General features: G+C 39.7%; 1 protein-coding gene across 2 annotated transcripts in view; it reads left to right on the top strand.

Annotated features, from left to right (window-relative positions):
- xkr4 (XK related 4) overlaps window positions 1-18,071 on the top strand; it is a 366,598-nt gene extending 348,527 nt beyond the window's left edge. For both annotated transcript variants that reach the window (XM_048596051.1, XM_048596050.1), the window contains one exon: window positions 17,110-18,071. In XM_048596051.1, the coding sequence (XP_048452008.1) occupies window positions 17,110-18,038 (929 nt within the window). In that variant the 3' untranslated portion in view covers window positions 18,039-18,071. The remainder of the gene's footprint in view (window positions 1-17,109) is intronic.
- The last annotated feature ends 5,957 nt before the right edge of the window (window positions 18,072-24,028 follow it).

Genomic DNA, 24,028 nt, shown 5'->3' with positions numbered 1-24,028 from the left:
CAGAACACCTACGCTCGGTTCGCAACAAACAACTGCACCTCCCAGTCGCGAACCATTTCAACTCCCCCTCCCATTCCTCAGACGACATGTCCATCCTGGGCCTCCTGCAGTGCCACAACGATGCCACCCGAAGGTTGCAGGAACAGCAACTCATATTCCGCTTGGGAACCCTGCAGCCCAATGGTATCAATGTGGATTTCACAAGTTTCAAAATCTCCCCTCCCCCTACCGCATCCCAAAACCAGTCCAGCTCGTCCCTGCCTCCCTAACCTGTTCTTCCTCCCACCTATCCCCTCCTCCCACCTCAAGCCGCACCTCCATCTCCTACCGACTAACCTCATCCCGCTCCCCATGACCTGTCCGTCCTCCCTGGACTGACCTATCCCCTTCCTAACTCCCTACCTACACTCACCTTTACTGGCTCCATCCCCGCCTCTTCGACCTGTTTGTTTCCTCTCCACCTATCCTCTCCTCTATCCCTCTTCTATCCGCCTCCCACTCTCTGCCTATTTATTTCAAAACCCCCTTCCCCTCCCCCTTTTCTGATGAAGGGTCTAGTCCCGAAACGTCAGCCTCTCTGCTCCTATGATGCTGCTTGGCCTGCTGTGTTCATCCAGCCCTGCACCTTGTTGTCAAGAATGGCACAGGTCCTGGGTACAGATGAACATATGTGATTCCTAGCCACAATATGGGCTATTAGAAGAAGCTGGTATGTAACTTCTGAATGAGTGCTCCACTAGTAAATTTGAGAAATAAATGTCAGCATTATGGACAGCATGTTGAAGAGGTGAAGAGAATTTATTATACTGTTTGACATGTATCAATGTTTATTTTGTTTGATTTGATAACTGTTTTACTTTACACCAAGTGGTTATGTCTTGACATAGTGCATAAAATGACAAATTGGCAGTCCATTTTTCATCTTTTCCGATCTTTATTTTCATTGAAGGCATGGAAATAAAATTTGGGAGAGATGTAAGCAAGTTGCTGACTTGTATTCCGGATCATTGATTATGATGTACATGGGTTTGTCAAAAATACTGTTCTAAGGTGTTGTGAGGCATGACTTAGCCTACACCGGTCTGTTAATTGCAATTTACAAAAAGAACTTCATTTTGTCCCAGGCATAGCAAGAATTTCAAAACTAAGTTTTGAAACTTAGAGAAAGTTCTCAGTCATTCATGCATTAAAATACGCAGCAGGAATAGTACAGCTACTAAGTAGCTTATGCTTCATGTGAATTGATTATTGACAAATTACAATAATTAGTACTATCTCCAAACTTGTATCTTAGATACATTTAGGTTTTAGATTATACTCTTGGAAGAACAGGACATATTTGCACAGGACACAGCCTAGGAATGTCATCAAAATACTTGTATCATGGAAGTGCTGAGGATTTAGTTGGTTTCATTTGAAAGGAGTGGTCATTTGGACAAATTTTCATGACATTGCTCATGGGTCAGCAAGCACAAGCTGTAAAATGCATGACTGGGTTGATTTCAATTGTAAAACAAAAAGAATCGGAAAAGTACATTGAATAATGAGGCTCAGCTAAAGATCAGGAAAAACAGATGAGAGCAAAAAACAGAGAATTTGAAATTGGTTCAAAATGTGTCAAAGATCTAAGTGGTAAGCCCCAATGCCATAGAAAATAAAATTGTCATCACCAGGGCTCATGTTTCCTTTAAATATCTTAAAATGTCACTGCCAAGAATGTATTTTTTTGTGCTTCAGGAACTTTCCTCAAAAATGCAACTGATGGAGATTTACATATAGCTACAGTTTCAGTCATGACAAGGTAACATCCCACTATTTTATTGTCTCAGACATAAGGTGAACTGTCCTCAGATCTCATAGAAAAACATACTGAATTGTGGAATGTGATCTTCAAACCGAAATAAAAATGATGAAATAGTTGGTAGATGCAGTATAATGTGGACAAATGTAAGTCTTTCCACTTTGGTAGCAAAAACAGGAAGGCAGATTTTTATTTGAATGGTTGCAATTTGAGAGAATGTGCAATGAGACCTTGGTGTCTTCATATACGAGTCACTAAAAGTAAGCATTGCAGATGCAGCAGGTGGTAAAGAAGGCAAATAGTATGTTGGGCTTCATAGTGAGATGATTCAAATACAGGAGCAGGGATGTCATGCTGCAATTATACAGGGCCTTGGTGAGATCACCCCTGGAGTATTACATTCAGTTTTGCTCTCCTTATCTGAGGAAATATGTTCTTGCTAAAGAAAGAGCGCAGCAAAGGTTTGCCAGACCTACCTATGAGGAAATGTTGAATCAGTTAGGATTACATTCATTAGAATTCAGCAGAATGAGAGGGGAGCTCATAGAAAGCTATAAAATTTTAACAGGGCTAGACTGAATTGACGCAAGAAGGATGTTCCCTATAGCGGTTGAGCCACAATCCAGAAGTCACAGTCTAAAGATACAGGGGGTACACCATTTAGGACTGAGATGAGGAGAAATGTCTTTATCCAGAGAGAGGTGACCCTGTGGAATTCGTTACCACAGAAAGCAGTTAATGCCAAACCATTGTATGATTTCAAGAAGGTTTAGCACTTGGGGATAAAGGGATCAAAACTTATGAGAGATAAACAACATTGGCTGTTAAATTGGATAATCATCCATGATCCTAACGAATGGCAGAGCAAGCTCAAAAGGCCAAATGGCCTACTACTGCTCCCATTTTTTATGTTTCTAGGATTGAATTTAAATTGGTAACCTTGAAGCCTCAGTCGGGAGCTTTCATTTGGAGAAGCTATTTTCCAATTTTAGGTTTTGGCTTTTGTGAATGTTGAATAGATCAAAATCATAGGATCATAGAGTCTGCAGCACAGGAAAAGGCTCTTCAGCCCATCATGTCCATGCTGGTCAAAAACAAATACCCAAGTATTCTAGTCCCATTTTCCAACACTTGGCCCATAATGTTGCATGCCTTTGCATTGCAAGTGAACATCTAAATATTTCTTAAATGCTACGAGGGTTACTGCCACTGTAACCCTTACAGGCAGTGAGTTCCTGATTCTTTCCACTCTCTGGGTGAAAAACATTTCCCTCACATTTAAATCTTCTGCCTCTTACCTTAAATCAATGACCCCAAGTCACTGATCTCTCCATCAAGGGGAAAAGTTTCTTCCTGTTTGCCTATCGACACTCCTTATAATTTTATACATCTCAATCACATGCCCTCTCAATTTTCGCTGCTGTAAGTAAAACAACCCCAGTCTGTCTAAGATAGTAGGAACTGCCAATGCTGGAGAATCTGAGATAACAAGGTGTAGAGCTGGATAAAGAAGGGTCTGAAGAAGGGTCCAGACCCGAAACATCAGCTTTCCTGCTCCTCTGATGCTGCTTGGCCTGCTGTGTACATCCAGCTCTACACCTTGTTATCCCAGTCTGTCTAATTTCTGTTCATAACTGAAACTCTTCAGCCCAGGCAACATCCTGGTAAATCTCCTCTGCACCTTCTCCAGTGCTATCACACCCATTCTATAATGTGGATTCCAGAACTGTACACGATACGCTAGCTGTGCCTAGCCAACATTTTATACAGTTCCAGCATAACCTCCCTGCTCTTAAACTCTATGCCTCGGTTAATAAAGTCAAATATGCCATATGTCTTCTAAACCACTTTATCCACCTATCCTGATAATTTAAGGGATTGGTGTACATGCACACCAATGTCCCACTGATCCTTGGTGATTCCCAGGGTTCCACAGTTCATCATGTATTCCCTTCCTGTGTATCAGCTACTGTATATTTTAGTTTTCTGAGTTTTCTGTAATTCTATCAGCACAGATAGTCTGGGAGGGAATACTACTGTTTATATGGGCAAGGGTGAGGATCTTGACAGTATGATTTGCAAAGGGAACCAGCGAGGGACACAGCTTCATTCATGCCCAAAACCCAAGCAAGCATCCTCCCACCCTATCCATGACCTTCTGCTGCTTTCCTCAAAATTGAGACTGGGCAGTAACTGGCCCCAAAGTGGTTCAAGAAGGCCCTACCTTCTTAACACCAATTAAGGATGGGTAATAAAAACGGTCATAGCTTGCGAACCCCACATCCTATGCACAAATAAGTAAGGAAAAATGGCCATTCATTGGTCACATAAGCAGCTCCATTCAATGAGAATGAATAGGTGAGTCATCTAAGACCATGCCAACCTCTGTTAAAGAATGAGGACTGCTCAAGGCAAGCAGCTACCACCATGAATTGTGCAATGGTGTCATGAACCATGTAGCCCTTGACCACCAGTAACCAGACTTGTAAGGACTTGGAGCCTCAAACACACCGGGTATATGAGAGTACTGCAGCATGTAGGAGTCACGCAGCTCTCAAGCTCAACATGTGCAGTAAATTTACGAAAGTGCTGCACCCGCTGAGTGACCACCCAATGTCATTGAGAAGTGAGTGCCTGCAGCTCTGTGCTTGTGCCATGAGGGGTAGGCAAAGGCTGGATGCTAATGTCCATGAACAAGGTGTGCTTGCACCTGGTATTGTGGATCATGTCCTGAAATGTTGTTTGCTTGAACACAACATGGAGGTCCTTTGGAGCAAGCAGCAAGCTGAATCTACCAGGAACCTGCCCTAAATTGAGTTTGTGTTTCCTAATGTTTAGCTCATTGCCACACTTATTAAAATAGAAATCTGAATGTTGATAAGGTAAGTTTGTCAATCAAGGTTTGCAACAAGCAATAATTTCTCCTTAATTGACAACATGCTGCTGTCAAGTGAGAAGCTCATCTTAGAATAGATCATAGAATCCCTACAGTGTGGAAACAGGCCCCTCGGCCCAACCAGTCCACACAAACCCTCAGAGCACCCTATCCAGACCCATCCCCCTCTAATCCACCTAATCTACACATCCCTGAACACTACAGGCAATTTAGCATGGCCAATCCACCTAGCCTGCACATCTTTGGACCGTGGGAGGAAACCAGAGCACCCAGAGGGGACCCACACTGACACGGGGAGAACATGCAAACTCCACACAGACAGTCACCCAAGGGTGGGATCGAACCCAGGTCCCTGGCACTGTGACGCAGCAGTGCTAACCACTGAGCCACCATGCTGTTGCTGCTTAGCAAAAGCATGAAAGATGAAATGAGATGCTTCCGATGTCAAAATGGGTCTTGTCAGGCTTCTCATCAGAATAGACCCAAATCTTGCCATCATTCACATCACTCAGATCCCTACAAAATATCACCTTTAGTTTACCCCCACCACCTATTTTTGTTTCATCCCTAAACATGGCAATAGTACATTAATTTTCCTCATCCAAGTCATTAAAACATATTGTAAAGAATTGTGGCCTCAGCACTGATTTCTGTAGCACTCAATTAGCTGCAGGTTGCCCTCATGAAATTTACTCCCTTTATCCCAACTGTCTGTCTTCTATTCATTAGCTAACCTTCTACCCATGCTGATATACAACCACAACACCATAGGCTTTTAGTTAGGAGCCTTACATGGGGTGCCTTACGAAACATCTTTTAGAAATGCAAACATATTACATACAACGGATCTGAGGAAGGGTCACCGGACCCGAAATGTTAATTCTATTTTTTCTTTCACAGATGCTGCCAGACCTGCTGAGCTTTTCCAGAAACTTTGTTTTTGTTCCTGATTCACAGCATCCGCAGTTCTTTCGGTTTTTATTAAATATATTGCATATACTGTTTTCACTTTGACCACACTGCTTGTCATATCCTTAAAGAACTCTAATAAATTTGTTAAGCATAATTTCCCTTTCATGAAGCCATGCTGACTCTCTTTGATTACATTATATATTTCTAAATGTTCTGCTATAATCTATTATTCGTGCATATTCCTTTATAAAAGACTGTCACACTTTTCCAGATGACAAGCTAACATTTAATAGTTTTTTAAAAATTTTCTCATGGGATGTGGGAGTCACTGGCTGGCCTGCATTTATTGCCCATTCCTAACTGCCATTTGAGTTGCTTGACTTATTAGTGCCATTTCAGAGGGCAAATAGGAGTCAATCACATTGTTATAGGATTGAATCACGTGTAGGCCAAACCAGGTATGTATGACAGATTTCATTTTTTAAGGGCATCAGTAATCACATGGGTTGTCAACAACAATCAACAATGGATACATGTTTGTCATTGGGTTGGTTTTTACTTGTACAGTTTCCTTTATTCAAACTTTACTATCTGCTAAGATGCAATTGAAACCCATGTACCCAGAGCATTAGCCTGGGTTTCTGGACTACTAGTGCAGTGCTACTATGCTGCCATCTCTGTGCTACCTTTTTTAAATTCTCCTTCCCTTGGTGAAAAAGGGAAGTTGGGAGACTTTCTGGATCCATGATCCTGACTTCTAAAATTGGTTGCCCAAATTGTCATTTGGAGTGTTGGGTTCCCTGGGATTGAGAGCAAAGGATGCCAGACATTGCTAAAAGCTGGGTGAAGGACCTACCTCTGTGCACTGGCAAGGAACTGAAATTTCAGAAGAAATACTGAAACATAAAACAGTGCACTATCCCTCACCACATGTTCTGCCCATGCCCCATCCATATCAACCCATACAATTTCATGCCACCCACATCACAGCTCATTGTTTCTATGCCACTCTATAACCCTGAATCCAACTCACAAAGCACTTTTTGGTCCCTACATCAAGCCATGCTCCATTATCCTCCTGCCATGGCCCTCTGTAGCATATATTCCAACTTAGTGTCAAGTCATTGCCAACACATGCCCAACAACCTACTTTCCTTTGTCCTCACATCTCCTATTCAAACTCAGCCTGTATCCAGCATGGGTAGACCATAGGATCTATGTGGAAAAGAAATAATTGATTTTTAGTCATACGTTAGAGAGAAAACCCCATCGCTCTTCCTGAAATAGAATCACGAGGTTTTTCCTAACTGCTTGTACTCTCAACACAGAAAGTTTGGACATATCAGCTGAAGCATAATAGTTCCAAAATATATAGTTTCAGTTTGATTATGGCTTTAAGATTCTGGGACTCATATCCGCAATCGCCAGGTGTGAAAGAGTGAAAATATAACTAATCGTACAGAATTATTTAAGCAAATAACTTTTATATAGCGACATGATAAACCTGATTTTAGAAAGATGTGTCCTGAATGTGACAATGCTGTTACTTTAAAAAAGTTATCTTGTCCTGGGAAATAGCAAGAACTGCAGATGCTGGAGTCAGAGATAACATAGTCTGAAGCTGAAAGAACACAGCAGGCCAGGCAGCATCAGAGCAGTAGGAAAGTTGATGTATCAACTTTCCTTCTCCTCTGATGCTGCCTGGCCTAATGTGTTCTTCCAGCTCCATACTGTGTTATCTTGTTTTGTCCTGGGTATTTTTTAAGAGAGGTTGTAAAGGCAGACATCACAAAGTGGCTACTGGAGACTACCTAAGTCAATAGTTTAGGAGGCCTTAGGTTATTTTCTTTTAAAACAGTTGTAGCAATGGAAGGGCAGTGGTCAGTTCTCATGGATCAGGCTTTCTAGGTTCTTTTAGCTGTAGCAGTCAGGAGCTGTTTGGGTCCCAGAAGGGTTAAAGTTTCAGTGAAGAATTTCTAGCTGCTACTTTTTCTGAAATCTCTCTTGATGTTATTTCCTCCTGGATTGGGGAGCTGCACGTAAGAATCTGTATCTAAATTTACTTTTTTGCCAAGGGGTGTGTTTATGGAATGTTGCTATGTTAGAACAGTTAATTAGTAATAGGTCCTGTATCTGTTATTTGATTAAGTTTTCCAATAGTTAAGTTATTCTAAATTCCTCTTTCTTTTGTTTGTATTTTAACTAGAGTGTTTAAATAAAATGTAATTTGCTTAATGTTGAGTGGTTTGACCAGTCGTATCACATCTGGAACACACACTTCACATCTACCTTTAAAATAAGAAAAAGTTAGGGTCTAGGCCACCTTCTTAAAATATTTTGAGGTTGTCTGGTTTGATCCATAACAACTTGGGGCTCATCCAGGATAACATTCTATAATTCCAAGTTGGATTTAGGATTGTTGGACTCAAAGGCGGTGAGTTGTAAGTGTTAGTTTCTTTTGTTTCGGGCATTGAATTCACTTGGGTTAAGCAGGGTGTGCCTTGTGTAGTAATGGCTCTTTGGGTCGCTAAGTGTTTTCTGGAGGTGGAAGAAGTGACTTTGGGAGTTTTACAAAAAGTGAGTAAAGCAAAGTTGTTGGAATTGGCAGACAAGCTGGAGTTGGGGTTGCCTTTGTTTGTGAGGAAAGGGGAGCTAACTGCAGCAATAGCTCGACATTTAAATTTGCTGGAAATGCCATCAGAGTCTTTGGAAATGGTTAGAATTTAATTGCAGATGCAGCAGCTTGAACATGAAAAGGAAATTAAACAATTTGAATTATGATTAAAAGCAGAGCAGAAAGGAGAGGAAGGTCCTAGCAGAAGAAAGAGAGAAAAAGAAGCAGAAAGAGAGAGAGTTTGAACTTCTGGAGTTGGCAATTAGAAAGGAAAGCTGACTTAAAAGGGCAGAGATTAAGGTAGAAAATAGGCTTAGTGAGGAGGACAGTGATGATGAGTAAACCCATCGCAGTTAAAGACCTGGTGTGGATCTATTTAAATATATCCAAGCATTGCATAAATTTGACAAGAAGGGTGGCGAAGGCTTTTTCATTTCATTTGAGAAAGTGGCTAAACAAATGAAGTGGCCGCTGACCATGACAGTTTTGTTGGTCCAAATAAAGTTGGTAGGTACAGCTAGTGAGGTATTTGCACCAATATCAGAGAAGGTATCTGGGGATTATAAAAACATAAGAACATAAGAACTAGGAGCAGGAGTAGGCCATCCAACCCCTCAAGCCTGCCCCGCCATGTAATAAGATCATGGCTGATCTTTTTGAGACTCAGCTCCACTTTGCCGCCCGCACACCATATCCCTTAATTCCTTTACTGTTCAAAAATTTATCTAGCCTTGCCTTAAACACGTTCAGCGAGGTAGCTTCAACCGCTTCACCTGGCAGGGAATTTCACAGATTCACAACCCTTTGGGTGGAGAAGTTCCTCCTGACCTCAGTCCTACATCAGCTTCCCTTTATTTTGAAGCTATGCCCCCTAGTCCTAGTTTCACCTGCTAGTGGAAACAACCTCCCTGCCTCCACCTTATCTATTCCCTTCATAATCTTATATGTTTCTATAAGATCTCCCCTCATTCTTCTGAATTCCAATGAGTATAATCCCAGCCTACTCAGTCTCTTCTCATAACCCTCTCAAAGCTGGAATCAACCGAGTGAATCTCCTCTGCACCCGCTCCAGTGCTAGTATATCCGTTCTCAAGTAAGGAGACTGAAACTGCACACAGCACTCCAGGTGTGGCCTCACCAGGACCCTATACAGCTGCAGCATAGCCTCCCTGTTTTTAAACTCCATCCCGCCAGCAATGACAGGCAAAATTCCATTTGCCTTTTTAATTACCTGCTGTACCTGCAATCCTACTTTTAGCGATTCATGCACAAGGACACCCAAGTCCCTCTACACAGCAGCGTGCTGCAATTTTTTACCATTTAAAACAAAGTCCATTTTGCTGTTATTCCTACCAAAATGTATTACCTCACACTTATCAACATTGTACTCCATCTGCCAGACCTTTGCCCACTCACTTAGACTATCTATGTCCCTCTGTAGACTTTCAGTGTCATCTGCACACTTTGCTCTATCACTCATCTTAGTGTCATCTGCAAATTTTGACACACCACACTTAGTCCCCAACTCCAAATCATCCACGTAAATTGTAAACAATTGTGGTCCCAACACTGATTCCTGAGACACACCACTAGCCACTGACCGCCAACCAGAAAAACACACATTTACCCCTACTCTTTGCTTTCTACTAGTCAACAAATCCTCTATCCATGCCAATACATTACCAGTAATACCGTGCAACTTTATCTTATGTAGCAGCCTTTGGTGTAGCACCTTGTCAAATGCCTTCTGGAAATCCAGATACACTACATCCACAGGTTCCCCATTGTCCATAATGAGGAAGTGAAAAAAGCCATCTTAAGTGCATATGAGTTAATGCCAGAAGCCTACAGACAACATTTCAGGAATCTAAGGAGGTACCCTGGTCAAACATACATTGAGTTTGAAAGGATCAAACAAAGTAATTTTGATAAGTGGATAACAGCATTAAAAATAGATTAAACATATGCACTCTTAGAGAGATGATTATTTTGGAGGAGTTCAAAACTTCACTTCCTGAAGCAGTGAGAACTCATGTGGAAGAGCAGAGAGTTAAAACTGAAAGATTAGCAGCTCAAATGGTTGTGATTATGAGTTGGTTCATAAATCAAAGTTTGGCTTCCGACATCAATTTCAATCTGTGAGGGATAGAAATTGGGGAAAACAGAAATCCTCAGGTAGTAAAGGAAAAGTAGATCTCATTGAAGATAGTAAAGATAGTTTAACACAGGGTAAAAACAAAACCCATGTAGGGGAAAGAGGCGTAAAAAAGCTCAGGTGTTTTCATTGCAATAAAGTAGGCCACATGAAGTTGCAGTATTGGTGGTTTAGAAAAAAAGCACTGGGAAGATGGATGTAGGAGAATAAGACAAGCCAGTGAATTTTTTTGAAATGGTAAAGGGAAGCATAGTGGAAGCTAAAAAGCTACACCAGAATGTACAACCTGGTTGGTTGAGAGGAAAGTGTCTTCTTAAGCCATTTATTTGCGAGGATAAGGTTTACTCACATGTATTTTGGTACACATGACAATAAAAATCAATCAATCAATCAATATCAATTACCAGTAGAAGGTCATTTAGGAGTAAGGAAAACTCAAGTCAAAATATAAAAACATTTTTAGTGCCCTGGACTGTATAAGGATGTAGGTGAATTTTGCCAGACATGGCAAATGTGTCAGGTAATTGGAAAACCTCAGGCATTGATAAAACCAGCACCTTTAATGCCCATTCCGGCATTTGAGGAACATTTTACAAGAGTCTTAATTGATTATTGAGGTTGGTTAGCTCGCCGAGCTGGTTTGTTGTTCCGCAGACGTTACGTTACCGTGCTTGGTAACATCCTCAGTGCAGCCTCTGATGAAGCGTCGGTGTGTTTTCCTGCCTGGTTTTTAAACTCTGGGGTCCATTGCGATGGATTGCCTCACTTCTGGGTTTCCTCCATAGTGGAATGTATATGGGGTCAAGTTCAATGTGTTTATTAATAGCATGCTTCGTGGGGTGCCATGCTTATCAAATTGAAAGGAGTTTGAGTGAAGTGAGCTATTTGATAAGAACTCCAGACAGAAAGAAATCTGATCGTGTCATGTGAATTTACTCAAAAGTTATTTTGATAGAGAGCGAAAGCAAAAGGATAATGTGGTACAGGTTACAACACAGAGTGTAGAACCAAGTTCAGAGGATTCTGAATTGGACATTCCTCAAATTAAATTAGACAATGAGGAAGTTCTCAAAAATTGGGATAAATTAACGAGTTACCGTCTGGAAGAAAATTGACCTGAAAGAGTTATTACTATCAAATGGGGAGATATGTGGGAATACGCTGGGAAGTCCTAATTTAGTTATGCGTGATGTAGATATAGAAAATGCTGTTCCAATTAAGCAACATCCTTATCGACTTAAACCTCTAAAGTTGGCACTGGTTCAAAAAGAGATTGAACACATGCTCAAAAACAACATAACCAAAGTAAGTTGCTGCAACTGGAGCTCAACCATAGTAATGGTGCCAAAACCAGATGGTACCCAACAATTATGTGTGGACTATTGCAAAGTCAATCCAGTTACAAAGTCTGATTCATATCCTATTCTACGTTTGGAATACTGTATTGAGAAGGTGGGACAAGCAACTTACATTTCTAAGTAGGACTTACTGAGAGGATACTGGCAGGTACCATTATCTGAAAGAACAAAGACAATTTCAGCTTTTGTGACACCGAATGGACTATACCAATTTAACGTCTGAAAATTTAAGGTATGAAAAATCTGCCAGCCACATTTCAAAGGCTAGCCAATAAAGTCATTGCTGGATTAACCAATTGTGTGGCGTACATCGATGACCTGGTGACTTTTAGTCACACATGGAAGGAACATTTGTAGCATTTATCAGAAGTATTCAATCGACTTTGGGAGGCAGGCTTGGTGACAAACCTGGCTAAGAGTGAATTGCAGAAGCCCAAGTCACGTTCCTGGGTCATGTTATCGTACATGGACAGATGGCCCTATGGAATGTGAAAACAAAGGTTGTTGGGGAGCTTCCCATACCATTAATGAAGAGAGCAGTATTACGAATCCTGGGATGAAAGGGTTTTATTGGATGTTCGTACCAAATTTTAGCAGTTTGGTTGCTCCACTGACTTATTGAAGAAGTGCAGAAAACTTCAGTGGGCTGTGGACTGTCAGCAGGCATTTGACAGCCTGAAAACTGTGTTAACCACTGCTCCCACACCTAATTACACAAATCCATTCAAGATGGCTATCGATGCGAGTGATGCAGGTGTTGGCACTGTACTCTTACAAGATGACGAGAATATAGAAAGTCCTATCAGGTATTTTTCCAGAAAATGGAATACTCATCAATAGAAATATTCCATGATTGAGAAGGAAACCTTGAGCTTGGTGTTGGTGTTACAATATTTCAACATTTATATTGCCAGTAATGTGTCTGCGACAATTTTATACACTGAACATAACCAATTAAAGTTTTTGGAGAAATTTAAGGAAAAAAATCCCAGACTGTTTAGATGAAGCTTATTATTGCAGCCATTCAATTTGAGAATTATACATGTGGCAGAGTGAGAAAACATAACGGCCAATGTGTTGTCGCGACTTGGATGAAGAAAGATGAAGGCGTTCGGTGGCAAAAGTAAAGGGACTGAAATAAAATTTACTAGTGATTATTTGCATGCTTAGAGTCAATGTAATATATATGTATTGTATATGTACTACTCTATTATTGTATAATAGAGTAAGACTACTAAGAGTTTTAAAATTTTATGTTTTAAGTTTTATGAGGCCTTTTGGGTTTTTTTTAAAAATGGTTGGAGCGATGGAAGTGGAGTGGCCAGTTCTCTGGGGTCTTTTAGCTGTAGCATTCAGAAGTCCCAGAAGAGTTGAAGATTCAGTAAAGAATTCCTAGTTGCTACTTCCTCTGAAATCTCTCTTAATGCTGTTTTCTCCTTGATTGAGGAGCTGCATGTAAGAATCTTGTCTGAATTTATCTTTTTGCCAAGTGATGTGTTTATGGAATGTTACTATATTGGAACAGTTAATTAGTAATAGGTCCAGTATCTATTATTCAGTTAAGTTTTCCAACAGTTAAGTTATTCTGAATTTCTCTTTCTTTTGTTTGTATTTTAACTATAATGTTTAAATAAATTGTGTTTTGCTTAACATTGAGTGGTTTGACCTGTTGCATCACATCTGGATCACATACTTCACATCTACCTTTAAAATAAGAAAAGGTTAGTGTCTCGGCTACCTTCTTAAAATATTTTGAGGGGGTCTGGTCTGGTCTGGTCCATAACACTGATCCTCCCTTCAAGTAGCAGGTTGAGAATCCTCATGACTTGCAATCCATTCCAATGAGTTGAAAGAGTCAAAGCAGTTCTGTAAAGCTTTTAAATATACTGGCAAGGCATGAGGCTCCCTACCAGAAATTCATATTTGAGAAAATTAGCCATACACATAGGTCTGAATTTTCATTCCAAAATTGAAAGCATAGAGTCAGGATCATTCCCAACTTGGCAAACCCAATTTAGGAGAAAGTGTCCTTGATGTTATAATTTTACTTCTTTGGAGAGCAGCTTATCAGGAATTATGCCTGATGTTCCAGGAAAGACTTTGCAGATAGCCACGGGGGCTGCCAGGTGCATAGACATATTATGTAATATGTTTTTTGGAGTTCAGTTTATAGAGAAACAATCTACAGCAAAATAATTATAAATGGTTACATGTAGTATTTAAGAAAGTTTAAATGCTCTATTCAACAGTCAAGTATTTGAGGAATAGGAATTGAGATACTGGATTAAAGAATACAGTGCCTCCAAGCACTGAATTTTTGAGTCAGGTATGTAAAATGTGAGCCATACCTTGTGGTCCTCCCAATGTACACAATGACATCAGAAGAGGTGCACGTTTAGTTTACGTCCAAGATTTTCTTGACCCATAGAGAGGCCACACAAAACTTGTTTCTTCTGCATACAAACCTACTGTTTTTGTGATCTGATTTACACCTCTATGCAGAAATGAAAATCTATTTACAAGAAACACTTTAGAAAGATCAGACACTGTTCAAATTAGTGCTTACTAATTTGCGGGGCATTAGTCCAAATGGTAGACAGCTTGCTTCGCATGCAAGAGATAGTGGGATCAATGCCCACATTCTCCACTTTGAGGGTGACATGGTGGCTCGGTGGCTAGCACTGCTGCCTCACAGCGCCAGGGTACCTGAGTTCAATCCCACCCTCGGGCGACTGTCTGTGTGGAGTTTGCACATTCTCCCTGTGTCTGCGCAGGTTTCCTCCAGGTGCTCCAGTTTCCTCCCTCAGTCCAAAGATGTGCAGAGTAGGTGAACTGGCCATGTTAAATTGCCCATAGTCTCCAGGGATGTTTAGGTTAGATGGGTTAGACATGGGAAATGCAGGGGTAGGGGAATGGGTCTGGGTGGGATGCTCTTTGGAGAGGCCACTGCCTTGGACTTGGGCCAAATGGCCTGTTCCCACACTGCAGGGATTCCATGAATTATTCTTTTATCCACATTTCAAGGATCATCACTGTCATGTTTTTGAATATATTTCAAAAAGGTGCACCAGCTTTTGCTGTTGTGCAGGTCCTGCTCTAAATCCCAAAAAGTAACCTCATCCTCTAAGGTGCATCCCAAATCCAGCTCAACCTGCAATTATTTCACCACTCAAATAACTTCTATTTGGAGATAATCTATGCTGTAAACAAAGCAAACAAGCTTTTCCCTTTTAAAAAATGACCATCTTGCATCTTATCTATGTAAATATTTATAGGCCACACTTTGTATCCATTGAACAAAAAAAAATACAAAATCACAAATGGATCTCTGAGAAAAAAAACAAAACTAAGAACTAATAATCTATACAATTACCTTCGAGACTTGTCTGTCCGAGTGAATCCCTTACCTCTATTACAGTCTACTCACCTTGGCTTAATGTCAACCTGTCATTTTGAGTAGTAGAACACCCATACAAAAGAAGCAAGGTCTATCATTATACGTCTTTATGCAGATCAAGTCTTGATGATCAGTGGGACCCAACTATAATATTAGTTAGAAACCTGAGTGAGGGAGCAAAGTCAGATTCTACAGAAGGCCAAATATGTCAGGAACATGAATTTTAAAAAAAAATCTACCCAAGGTGTCAAATTGGTCACATTTGATTTTAGGCTTCCTTGAGTGCTAAGAGGAGTGAGAATGCTTCTCTGGGCCTCATGAGACAGCTTTGGGCCTTCCTTGCCATTTAATTGCCTTCCTCAGCATAATTGCATCCAGGACTTTCTCAACGTTTACTTCATTCAAAGGCTGCACTTTTTCGCTTAAGAATTCCTATTCCTGTCTGCCAGGTTTTGGAAGCTCAGCAAAGAATTTTATGGAATTTAAAATTTTAGCAAAGATTTATACCTCAGTTCGTGGGTGAGGTTGTTGACTTGCTCGCCGAGCTGGCTTGTTTTCGTTCAGACATTTCATCACCATGCTACGTAACATCATCAGTGAGGCCTCTGATGTAGTGATGTTGTTCTACTCCGCTTGGAATTTATACAGTCCAGTCCATTATGGTGAGTAGCGTCATTTCTGGTTTCGTTCTGAATGGGTTTATATACGGGGTCCAATTCTACATGTTTGTTGATTGCATTACGGGTTGAGAATCATGCCCCTAGGAATTCCCGTGCATGTCTATGTTTAGCTTGGGCTACTATAGTTACGTTATCCGAGTTAAAATGGTGGTCTTCATTGTCCGAGTGTACTGATATTAAGGAAAGTTCATCATGTCGTTTTGCTGCTAGCTGATGTTCATGTATTCTGATGGCTAGTTTCCTTCCTGTCTGTCCGATGTAATGTTTGTGGCAGTCGTTGCATGGTATTTTATAAACCACATTGGTTCTGCATGTTGTGGGAATGCGGTCTTTAATCCTTGCTTTTGTCGTAGGGTGGCTGCAGGCTTGTGTGCTACCATGATTCTTAGTGGTCTTAGGAGTCTTGTTGTCAGTTCTGATATGTTCTTGATGTAGGGCAGTGTGGCCAGTGTGTTAGGGCATACTGTGTCCTCTTGTTGTTGTCTATTTAATAGGCACCTGCGGATGAAATTGTGGGGATATCCGTTCATAGCGAATATTTTGTATAGGTGCTCTTCTCTTTCCTGCATAGTTCTGGAGTGTTGCAGTGAGTCATGGCCCGTTTAAATAATATCCTAATGCAGCTTTGTGGACGTTGTGGTGGTGGCTGTGGAAGTTGAGGATCGTGTCATTTTGCTGCTAGGTGATGTTCATGTATTCTGATGGCTAGTTTCCTTCCTGTGTGTCCGATGTAATGTTTGTGGCAATCGTTGCATGTTAATAACCATAATGGTCCGGACAGTATATATTCCAAGCAGAGTAGAACAACATTGCTACATCAGATGCCTCACTGATGGTGTTACCTAGCAAAATGTCTTATAGAAAACAAGCAAGCTCGGCAAGCAAGTCAACAATCTCAAGTTTATGGAATGTTGCCAGCTCTTAAGTTTAGATGGATATCGACATCCCTAAATTCCTTGAGTTTGCCACCATCTTTGGGGGTCATATGCACTCCAGTGCTTAAAACTGAAGGCCAAATATTTTTGTCAAATAATACATTGATTAATAGCAGCAATTCAAAGCAGTGATTTAAGAAAATTCATATTTTACAGAAAAGTATTTGAATAAACTGACAAATGAAAGGCATTTTTAAATAGTGTCACATAACTGGTTAGGTATGTTTTGGAAAGATCTTATAAGCAAGATTTCAACTTAGATCTGGCAAATTTACTTCATAGGGATTATTTTATTCATAGTTTCTGCTCTGTCACTGATATAAAATTATTAACTATCTGTGTACTTTTATCTCTCCTGCAGGCCTTACAGCTGCAGTATCCCTTGTGTCCTTGGCCTGGGCCTTGGCTTCCTATCAGAAAGCTCTTCGTGATTCCAGGAATGATAAAAAACCCATCAGCTACATGGCTGTTATCATTCAGTTCTGTTGGCATTTCTTCACTATTGCAGCCAGAGTTATCACCTTTGCCTTGTTTGCATCAGTTTTCCAGCTCTATTTTGGGATCTTCATTGTCTTGCATTGGTGCATCATGACTTTCTGGATTGTTCATTGTGAAACAGAGTTCTGCATAACCAAGTGGGAGGAGATTGTATTTGACATGGTTGTAGGAATAATTTATATTTTCAGTTGGTTCAATGTTAAAGAAGGAAGAACTCGGTGTCGACTTTTTATCTACTACTTTGTAATCCTCTTGGAAAACACTGCCTTGAGTGCACTGTGGTATTTGTACCGAGCACCTCAAATAACGGATGCTTTTGCCATACCAGCGCTTTGTGTTGTCTTTAGTAGTTTTTTAACTGGAATCGTTTTTATGTTGATGTACTATGCCTTTTTTCATCCAAATGGACCAAGGTTTGGCCAGTCACAAAGGTGTGCTTGCAAGGAGCCTGTGGCCACTTTCAATTTGCCTGCAGAGACAGCAGCAAGTGCTTTGAGGCCTGTGACCCAAAACAGGGAACAGAAATTCACAGAAAGGGATGGTAGCATGCCTGTTTTTCAGGTTAGATCTACTGCACCCTCTACGCCATCTTCTCGCACCCCAAGGATAGAAGAAACAGTGATCAAAATTGACCTTTTGAGAAACAAGTATCCAGCATGGGACAGACATGTTTTGGACAGAAGTCTACGAAAGGCTATCCTTGCTTTTGAATGGGCATCTTCTCCACCTCAACTTCAGTACAAGGATGAAGCCCTCATTGAAGAACGGTTGGAATATGAAACAACTCTGTAATAAGTTAACACATTGTTTTATTAAGAAAATCTGTTGCCAAACCAGACGTTGAAAGTAGTCATAGATTTTCAATGTGTGCTGCAAGAAGTGATATGGTAAACATATTCTTTATAAATCTGATTTTGATGCACACATTAATTTAAGTGCTGTCTTCAGCATTAATGTTTATGAATTTGGTGAGGCAGACAAATATTACTATGATTATCATTTTCTTATAACTTTAATAATATGGTGCTAATTCATCTGCCAATAAAATTTACCAAATTGGTCTTCTCTGAGCTGTCAAGAATTCAAAATACATTATTTGCTGGCAGTATGAACGTGCACATTTTCTAGTATCTAAGAATGCATAACATTTGCAAAATCTGTCTCTTCGATTTATGTAAGCAAGAGTTCAAATTGTCATTTTTTTAATATATTGTGAACTATAGTTGAAAGTAACTTTTTAAACGGATAATCGTGATATTGTGAACTAATTTTATGCAGATGTTGAAAACAATCTTGGCAGCTTTCCATTCCAGATTATATAATGGTGAGAACTGAAATGGATTTTAAATATCTAAATACGTGTATAAAGCTTAAGTAAAAGTATCTGTACCAAAACACAAGCCCGCACTTTGTGGCTGTTTAGTAATCTGATGGAGCATATAGCCTCGGATTTTTAATATCAAAAAAGGTTGTAATGATCTCAGTGTAGAAGTCAAGAGAAAGTTATGAATTTACTAAGTCAGTCAAGATCTAATTTAGTTTCAACCTCTACAAATTCAGACGCACACTATTAGTGCATTGGGTGAAACTTATCCAAGTAGAAAATAAGCACAGACTGCCAAACAGATTTCCAAATACTGGATACAGTTCTAGACAAACCCAGTTCTACTAACTGAATATGATACTTCCTTCAATATTAGAAGCTCTATTGGGCTACAAATCCAGACTGTAGTCATTACTTGTGCAGTCAGAAGGTGCACTGTATAAAAAGAATAATAATGGGGCAAAACAGTTTGCAGACTGTTGCAAGAGAGGTTTGGTAAAATAAATTCTACTTTGTTGAGTATACAATGGCATTGCATTCTGCGGCAGTATAATTGTATAGATCAATTGTGAGTGATTGGTTGCGACTGTGGTAGGGAGAAGCTTTAAAATACATTGCATTAGAAAAGGTTGATCTTGCTTGTCAGTAGATGCTATTTTTACTTATTGTATAATATTTAATTTTCCATTATTAATAGTTACTGATACACGTGCTTTTGTCTGAAGAATCTAAATTCAAAGCGAATATGCAAAGAATAGGCTAGTGAAATTGTTCTGTCTTTTCAAAAACATTGTAATTAAGAAGGTTTTTATAAAGGATAAAAACTTGTTTTGGGATTTTACTTTTTTGATTAACTGAACACTATGTATATTTTATATGTTAAAAGATGTTTTAATCAGTTAATTTCGTGCAAGATAAAATTCCTCCAATTTTCCATAATTTGCATCAATGTTCCAATTGTACACTATGCTATACATGTCAGCCATGGATATCTTAATGTGCAGATATTAAATGACCTCTATGCCAAATAGGTTATTACTTGTCAATCTGTACTTCTAGTCCTCTGGCAATATAGTAATTCTGAAGCAGAAACTTTGGTCAATATTTCAAATACATAGCATACTACAGACAGACTGACAGTTATCAGAAATTCATTCAGGATGATTGCAGTTCAGGGAAATTAACTGGGAGGAAAATGGTTCATATTGCACCTTTTGATTAATTGATATTTTCATCAATCAAACGTATATCTGATTTGTTGACTACATTGAGTAGTTTTACAATCTTTACACAAAGGTATAAATTGCAGCAAAAATCATTTATTCTTTGTCCTTAAATTCATTTTCAAATAAACAATTTATAAAATTACTAATTAGCAAATAAATGTTTGTTTGAATTTTTATTTATGAAGTTAATATAGAAGTATATTATTATGTCACTGGCCAGCGTTTACATTCTCTTGTTGTGAATATATGCTGAATTTCTGCCCAAGATAGCCTTGGTGAACCATAAAAAAGGCCTTTCACTGGACAGTGACTGCAATGTCTTACTTAATTAATCAACCACTCCAAGGAATTTTGCATTAAAGCCATGTTTTAAGGCACACATGTTTTAATGCCAAACACTAGTAACAAACAAAAAAGGGTGCTTAAAAGACTGAGGGTGTCAATCTTCCCTGAAATTCTGCACTTCTGTCATAATAGGAAAGCTTGTTGTTTAATTTAGAATCATAGAACCCCTACAGTGTGGAAATAGGCCATTCAGCCCATCGATTCCAGACCAAGCCTCTGAACAGCATGCCACACAGATCTACCCATTATCCTAACCTAGACACTATGGGCAATTTAGCATAACCAATCCACGTAACCCGCACATCGTTGGACTGTGGGAGGAAATCAGAGTACCCAGAGGAAACCCATGCAGACTCGGGAGAACGTGCAAACTCCACACAGACAAACTCCTGTACAGACTAGCAAAGCAGAATAATACAGCACCGAAGGAGGTCATTCAGCTCATCATACCTAGGCCAGCTGTAAAAGAGCTATGTAATTACTGTGATTCCCTGCTCTCTCCCTATAGGCATGAAAGTATTTTTACCATAATAATCATGGTCATTCTACTGGTGACAGATGGTATATGTTTCTGGGAATTTGACTCTTGAGTCCCAAAATGTTCACATTGCGGACTTCTCAAAAAAAAGCTACTGCCATATAGTATCCTGCAAAATTAGTCCATAATTAGTAGGTTTTCCTTCAATATTCTCTGTATGTGGTTTACTTGACTATTTATCCTGAAGACTTTGAGCATTAAGTTGTACGTTGTATTCTTTTCCAAGTCATCTTCTCTCATTATCAGGCCCTGACACTCTTTTGCTAACAATTTCCCTCAAAATTCACGACATTCTTATTACATTCTTATTTACACCTCAAGCTTTTTTTAAATCTTCAGTTCTCTTGATGGAAAGGTGGAATTAATACACTTCAGTCTCTAGTATTATATTCAATGGAGGAATGGAAGTTTTATTTCTATTTATTATTCCCCAGTTGCCTTAGCTTTATTGAAGAAGGGCAAAAATAATGCAGGAATGCCAGCTGGTCAAGTTATGGGAAAAACATTTGAATCTAGCTAAATACCATTATTTGCTAGCGGAGTAATGCTACCTCCAATCATTGGTGGGGAAAGGAATAAAAGCCACCTAATGCAGTGGGTTAAATTGAATAGTTGCTTAAGGAAAACAGACACAAGTTCCATTATATTGGAATATGCAGCCACTTTCGCACATGCCTATTTTCTAATGCTATTTCCATAGACCAAGGATACTCCCCCATATGAATGGCTGATTGGAACTGAAACTATAACAATATAATGTCCTATGTTACATGTTTAATTATTTTTGCTCCAATTGTTATTGTTAATATTCTAACCTGTACAAAATGCATTCCCAAGATCTTGAGGCATGAGAAACAAAGGCAAGAGTTATTTTTAGTAGCCGGTAGCTAGATTGGCAGGATTTCCAAAAACTTTAGCATTGAACATCTGTGGAAATCTGCTAGATTGTCTAATGTTACTGTTGTCAAATATCTGTGGAAACCTCATGGAAATAATGTAGAACCCATTTATTTCTGATTCAATTTTGTTTTGATTTCTTTTTCTTTGCCCGGTAGCTTTACATTTTTTTTCATTACTTCCTACAAATTAGTTACCATTTTCCCTACTTGTCCATATGGAAGCTGAATAGAACATAGGCACTGCTGAATAGATTTCAGAAGAAAACCTCAAGCTAACTACAACAGAGTTTGGGATTAATTTCATATGGGAAACTTCCTAACTTCCAAATTTGGTTATTGTATTAAAAGTCCTCCTCTGTTTAGCAACTCACTTAGCACCATGCAAACTAAATCATGAAAGGAAGTTCCAGACTCTCCAAAAACAGTTCATACACACAGATAAACTCTAGAGCCAACATAAATTCACTGTGAACATGTACTGTTTGTGGGAATGCGTAGAGTTTTTATGTAATTGCTTTTTCTTGGAACCAATGTGCGAAGTATGAACCCTTTACACCATCGAGTACTTTCCTAGGTATTAACTAAATGCCAGAAGTGGGGAGCAACAGTGTGTTAATGAGGACTGAATCCTGAAACAAACCTTTAAATGCAACATCTCTTGTGTGGTTGCATTAACAACATGACAGAACCTCCTACTTTGCCACATCTGCAACCATTGATGGGGCTGACATTCATGTCTCATGCATGCAATGGTTTAATTAGTACTTAAAGCTCTAGCTATCTCTGTGAACATACATGTTGCAGCTCTCCTTGAAACAACTTTTCATTGCTTGCAAGAAGACTTCCCCTCAGCCAAACCTCCTAAACTCCAGACCAATGTAAGTACCTAGCCAGCTGGCTTGAGAAGTGGAAATATTGTGGATGGAGGTAGGTTTCATGACTGCCAAGTGATTTCTCCAACACTTAAACTCAGGTCAGAAACTTGCCTCCAAGTGTGCTGACTTCAGAAGTCATCAGTACCAATGTTGTTGGGTGGGTGACATTCTGGATTGTTACACTTCTATTGGGTATCATGACTGATCACAAAATCTGAGAAAGTAGTTTCTTAATATCTCTTGTAGATTTAATCTATGATTATCACCACCTACATTTTTGTTTGTTTGACTTCTATACATTATTTGCATACCAACAAGCTCTGCTAACTCCACTGAAATCAAATCAAATTTTTATACCTTCACTATTGTTAAAACTATAGAACCAGTCTTAGCCCATTTCACTCAGTAGATTCAGATTGGCTCCTTATTTAAGTGAAAAGTAAGTTTGCAAGGTTTATAAAATGGTGGTCATTCCAATCCTGCCACTTCCTCACAGCACTTGTTACACTAACATACTCCCATACCTGAAAAGTTGTAACTTCATCTTTGCCAAGCACTTGTTTTTTCCTTCCAAGTTATTTGATTATTTTTCCTATAATTGTGGAGGCTCCTTTGCAAGATCTCCCATATTGCGCAACTAGACAGAAAAAAGCCTAGATGCTAATCTTTTTTTGAAAAATTCTCTCATGGGATTTTGGTATTGCCGACTAGCAGCATTTATTGCCCATCCCTAGTTGCCATTCAGAAAGTGATGGTGAGCTGCCTTCTTGACCTGTTACAGTCCATGTACTATAGGTAGACCTACAGTAGGCCATTATAGAGGGAATTCCACGATTTTGACCCAGCAACAGTGAAGGAATTGTGACATATTTCTAAGTAGGATGGTGAATGACTTGGAGGTGATCTTGCTACTCATGGTTAATGTACCTGCATGTACCTGCTACCCTTGGCATCCTAATTGGAAGTGATCATAAGTTTGGAAGGTGCTGTCAAAGGATCTTTGGTGAATTTTGCAATGCACCTTGTAGATTATAAACACTGCTGCTACTGAATGTTGGAAATGGAGGGAGTGGAGGCTTGTGGATATGGTGCCAATCAAGCAGGCTCCTTCGTGCTGGAAATTGTCATGTTGTTGGAGCTGAAATCATCCAGACAAATAGAGGGTATTCTATCACACCCTTGACTTGTGCTTTGTAAAGGATGGCTGGGCTTTGGGGAGTCAGGAGGTGATTTACTCACTGCAGTATTCTGAGCCTCTGAACTGGTCTTGTTGCCACTGTACTTATATGGTCAATGGTAACCCCCAGGATGTTGATATTGGGGGATTCAGTGATGGTCATTGCCTGACCTTTGTGTGGTGTGAATGTTACATGCCAATTGTCTGCCCAGCCCTGTAAATTGCTCAGGCCAGGTTGGTGGGGGACTTTCATCTTGCAGATGTTCAGGGTGAGACCCATGCTCTCATATGCCTCTCTATGGTTGCCGACAATGGTCTGGAGTACATCCTCTGAGATTGCACATATGCAAGTATCATCTGTGTACTCCAGCTCGATGACACTGGTTGGGGTGACTTTG

The sequence above is a fragment of the Rhincodon typus genome, chromosome 4 (assembly GCF_021869965.1).
Source record: "Rhincodon typus isolate 14 chromosome 4, sRhiTyp1.1, whole genome shotgun sequence".
Lineage (NCBI taxonomy): Eukaryota > Metazoa > Chordata > Chondrichthyes > Orectolobiformes > Rhincodontidae > Rhincodon > Rhincodon typus.
The sequence above is the reverse complement of the archived record's forward strand: the minus strand, read 5'-3'. Positions and strand labels throughout refer to the sequence as shown.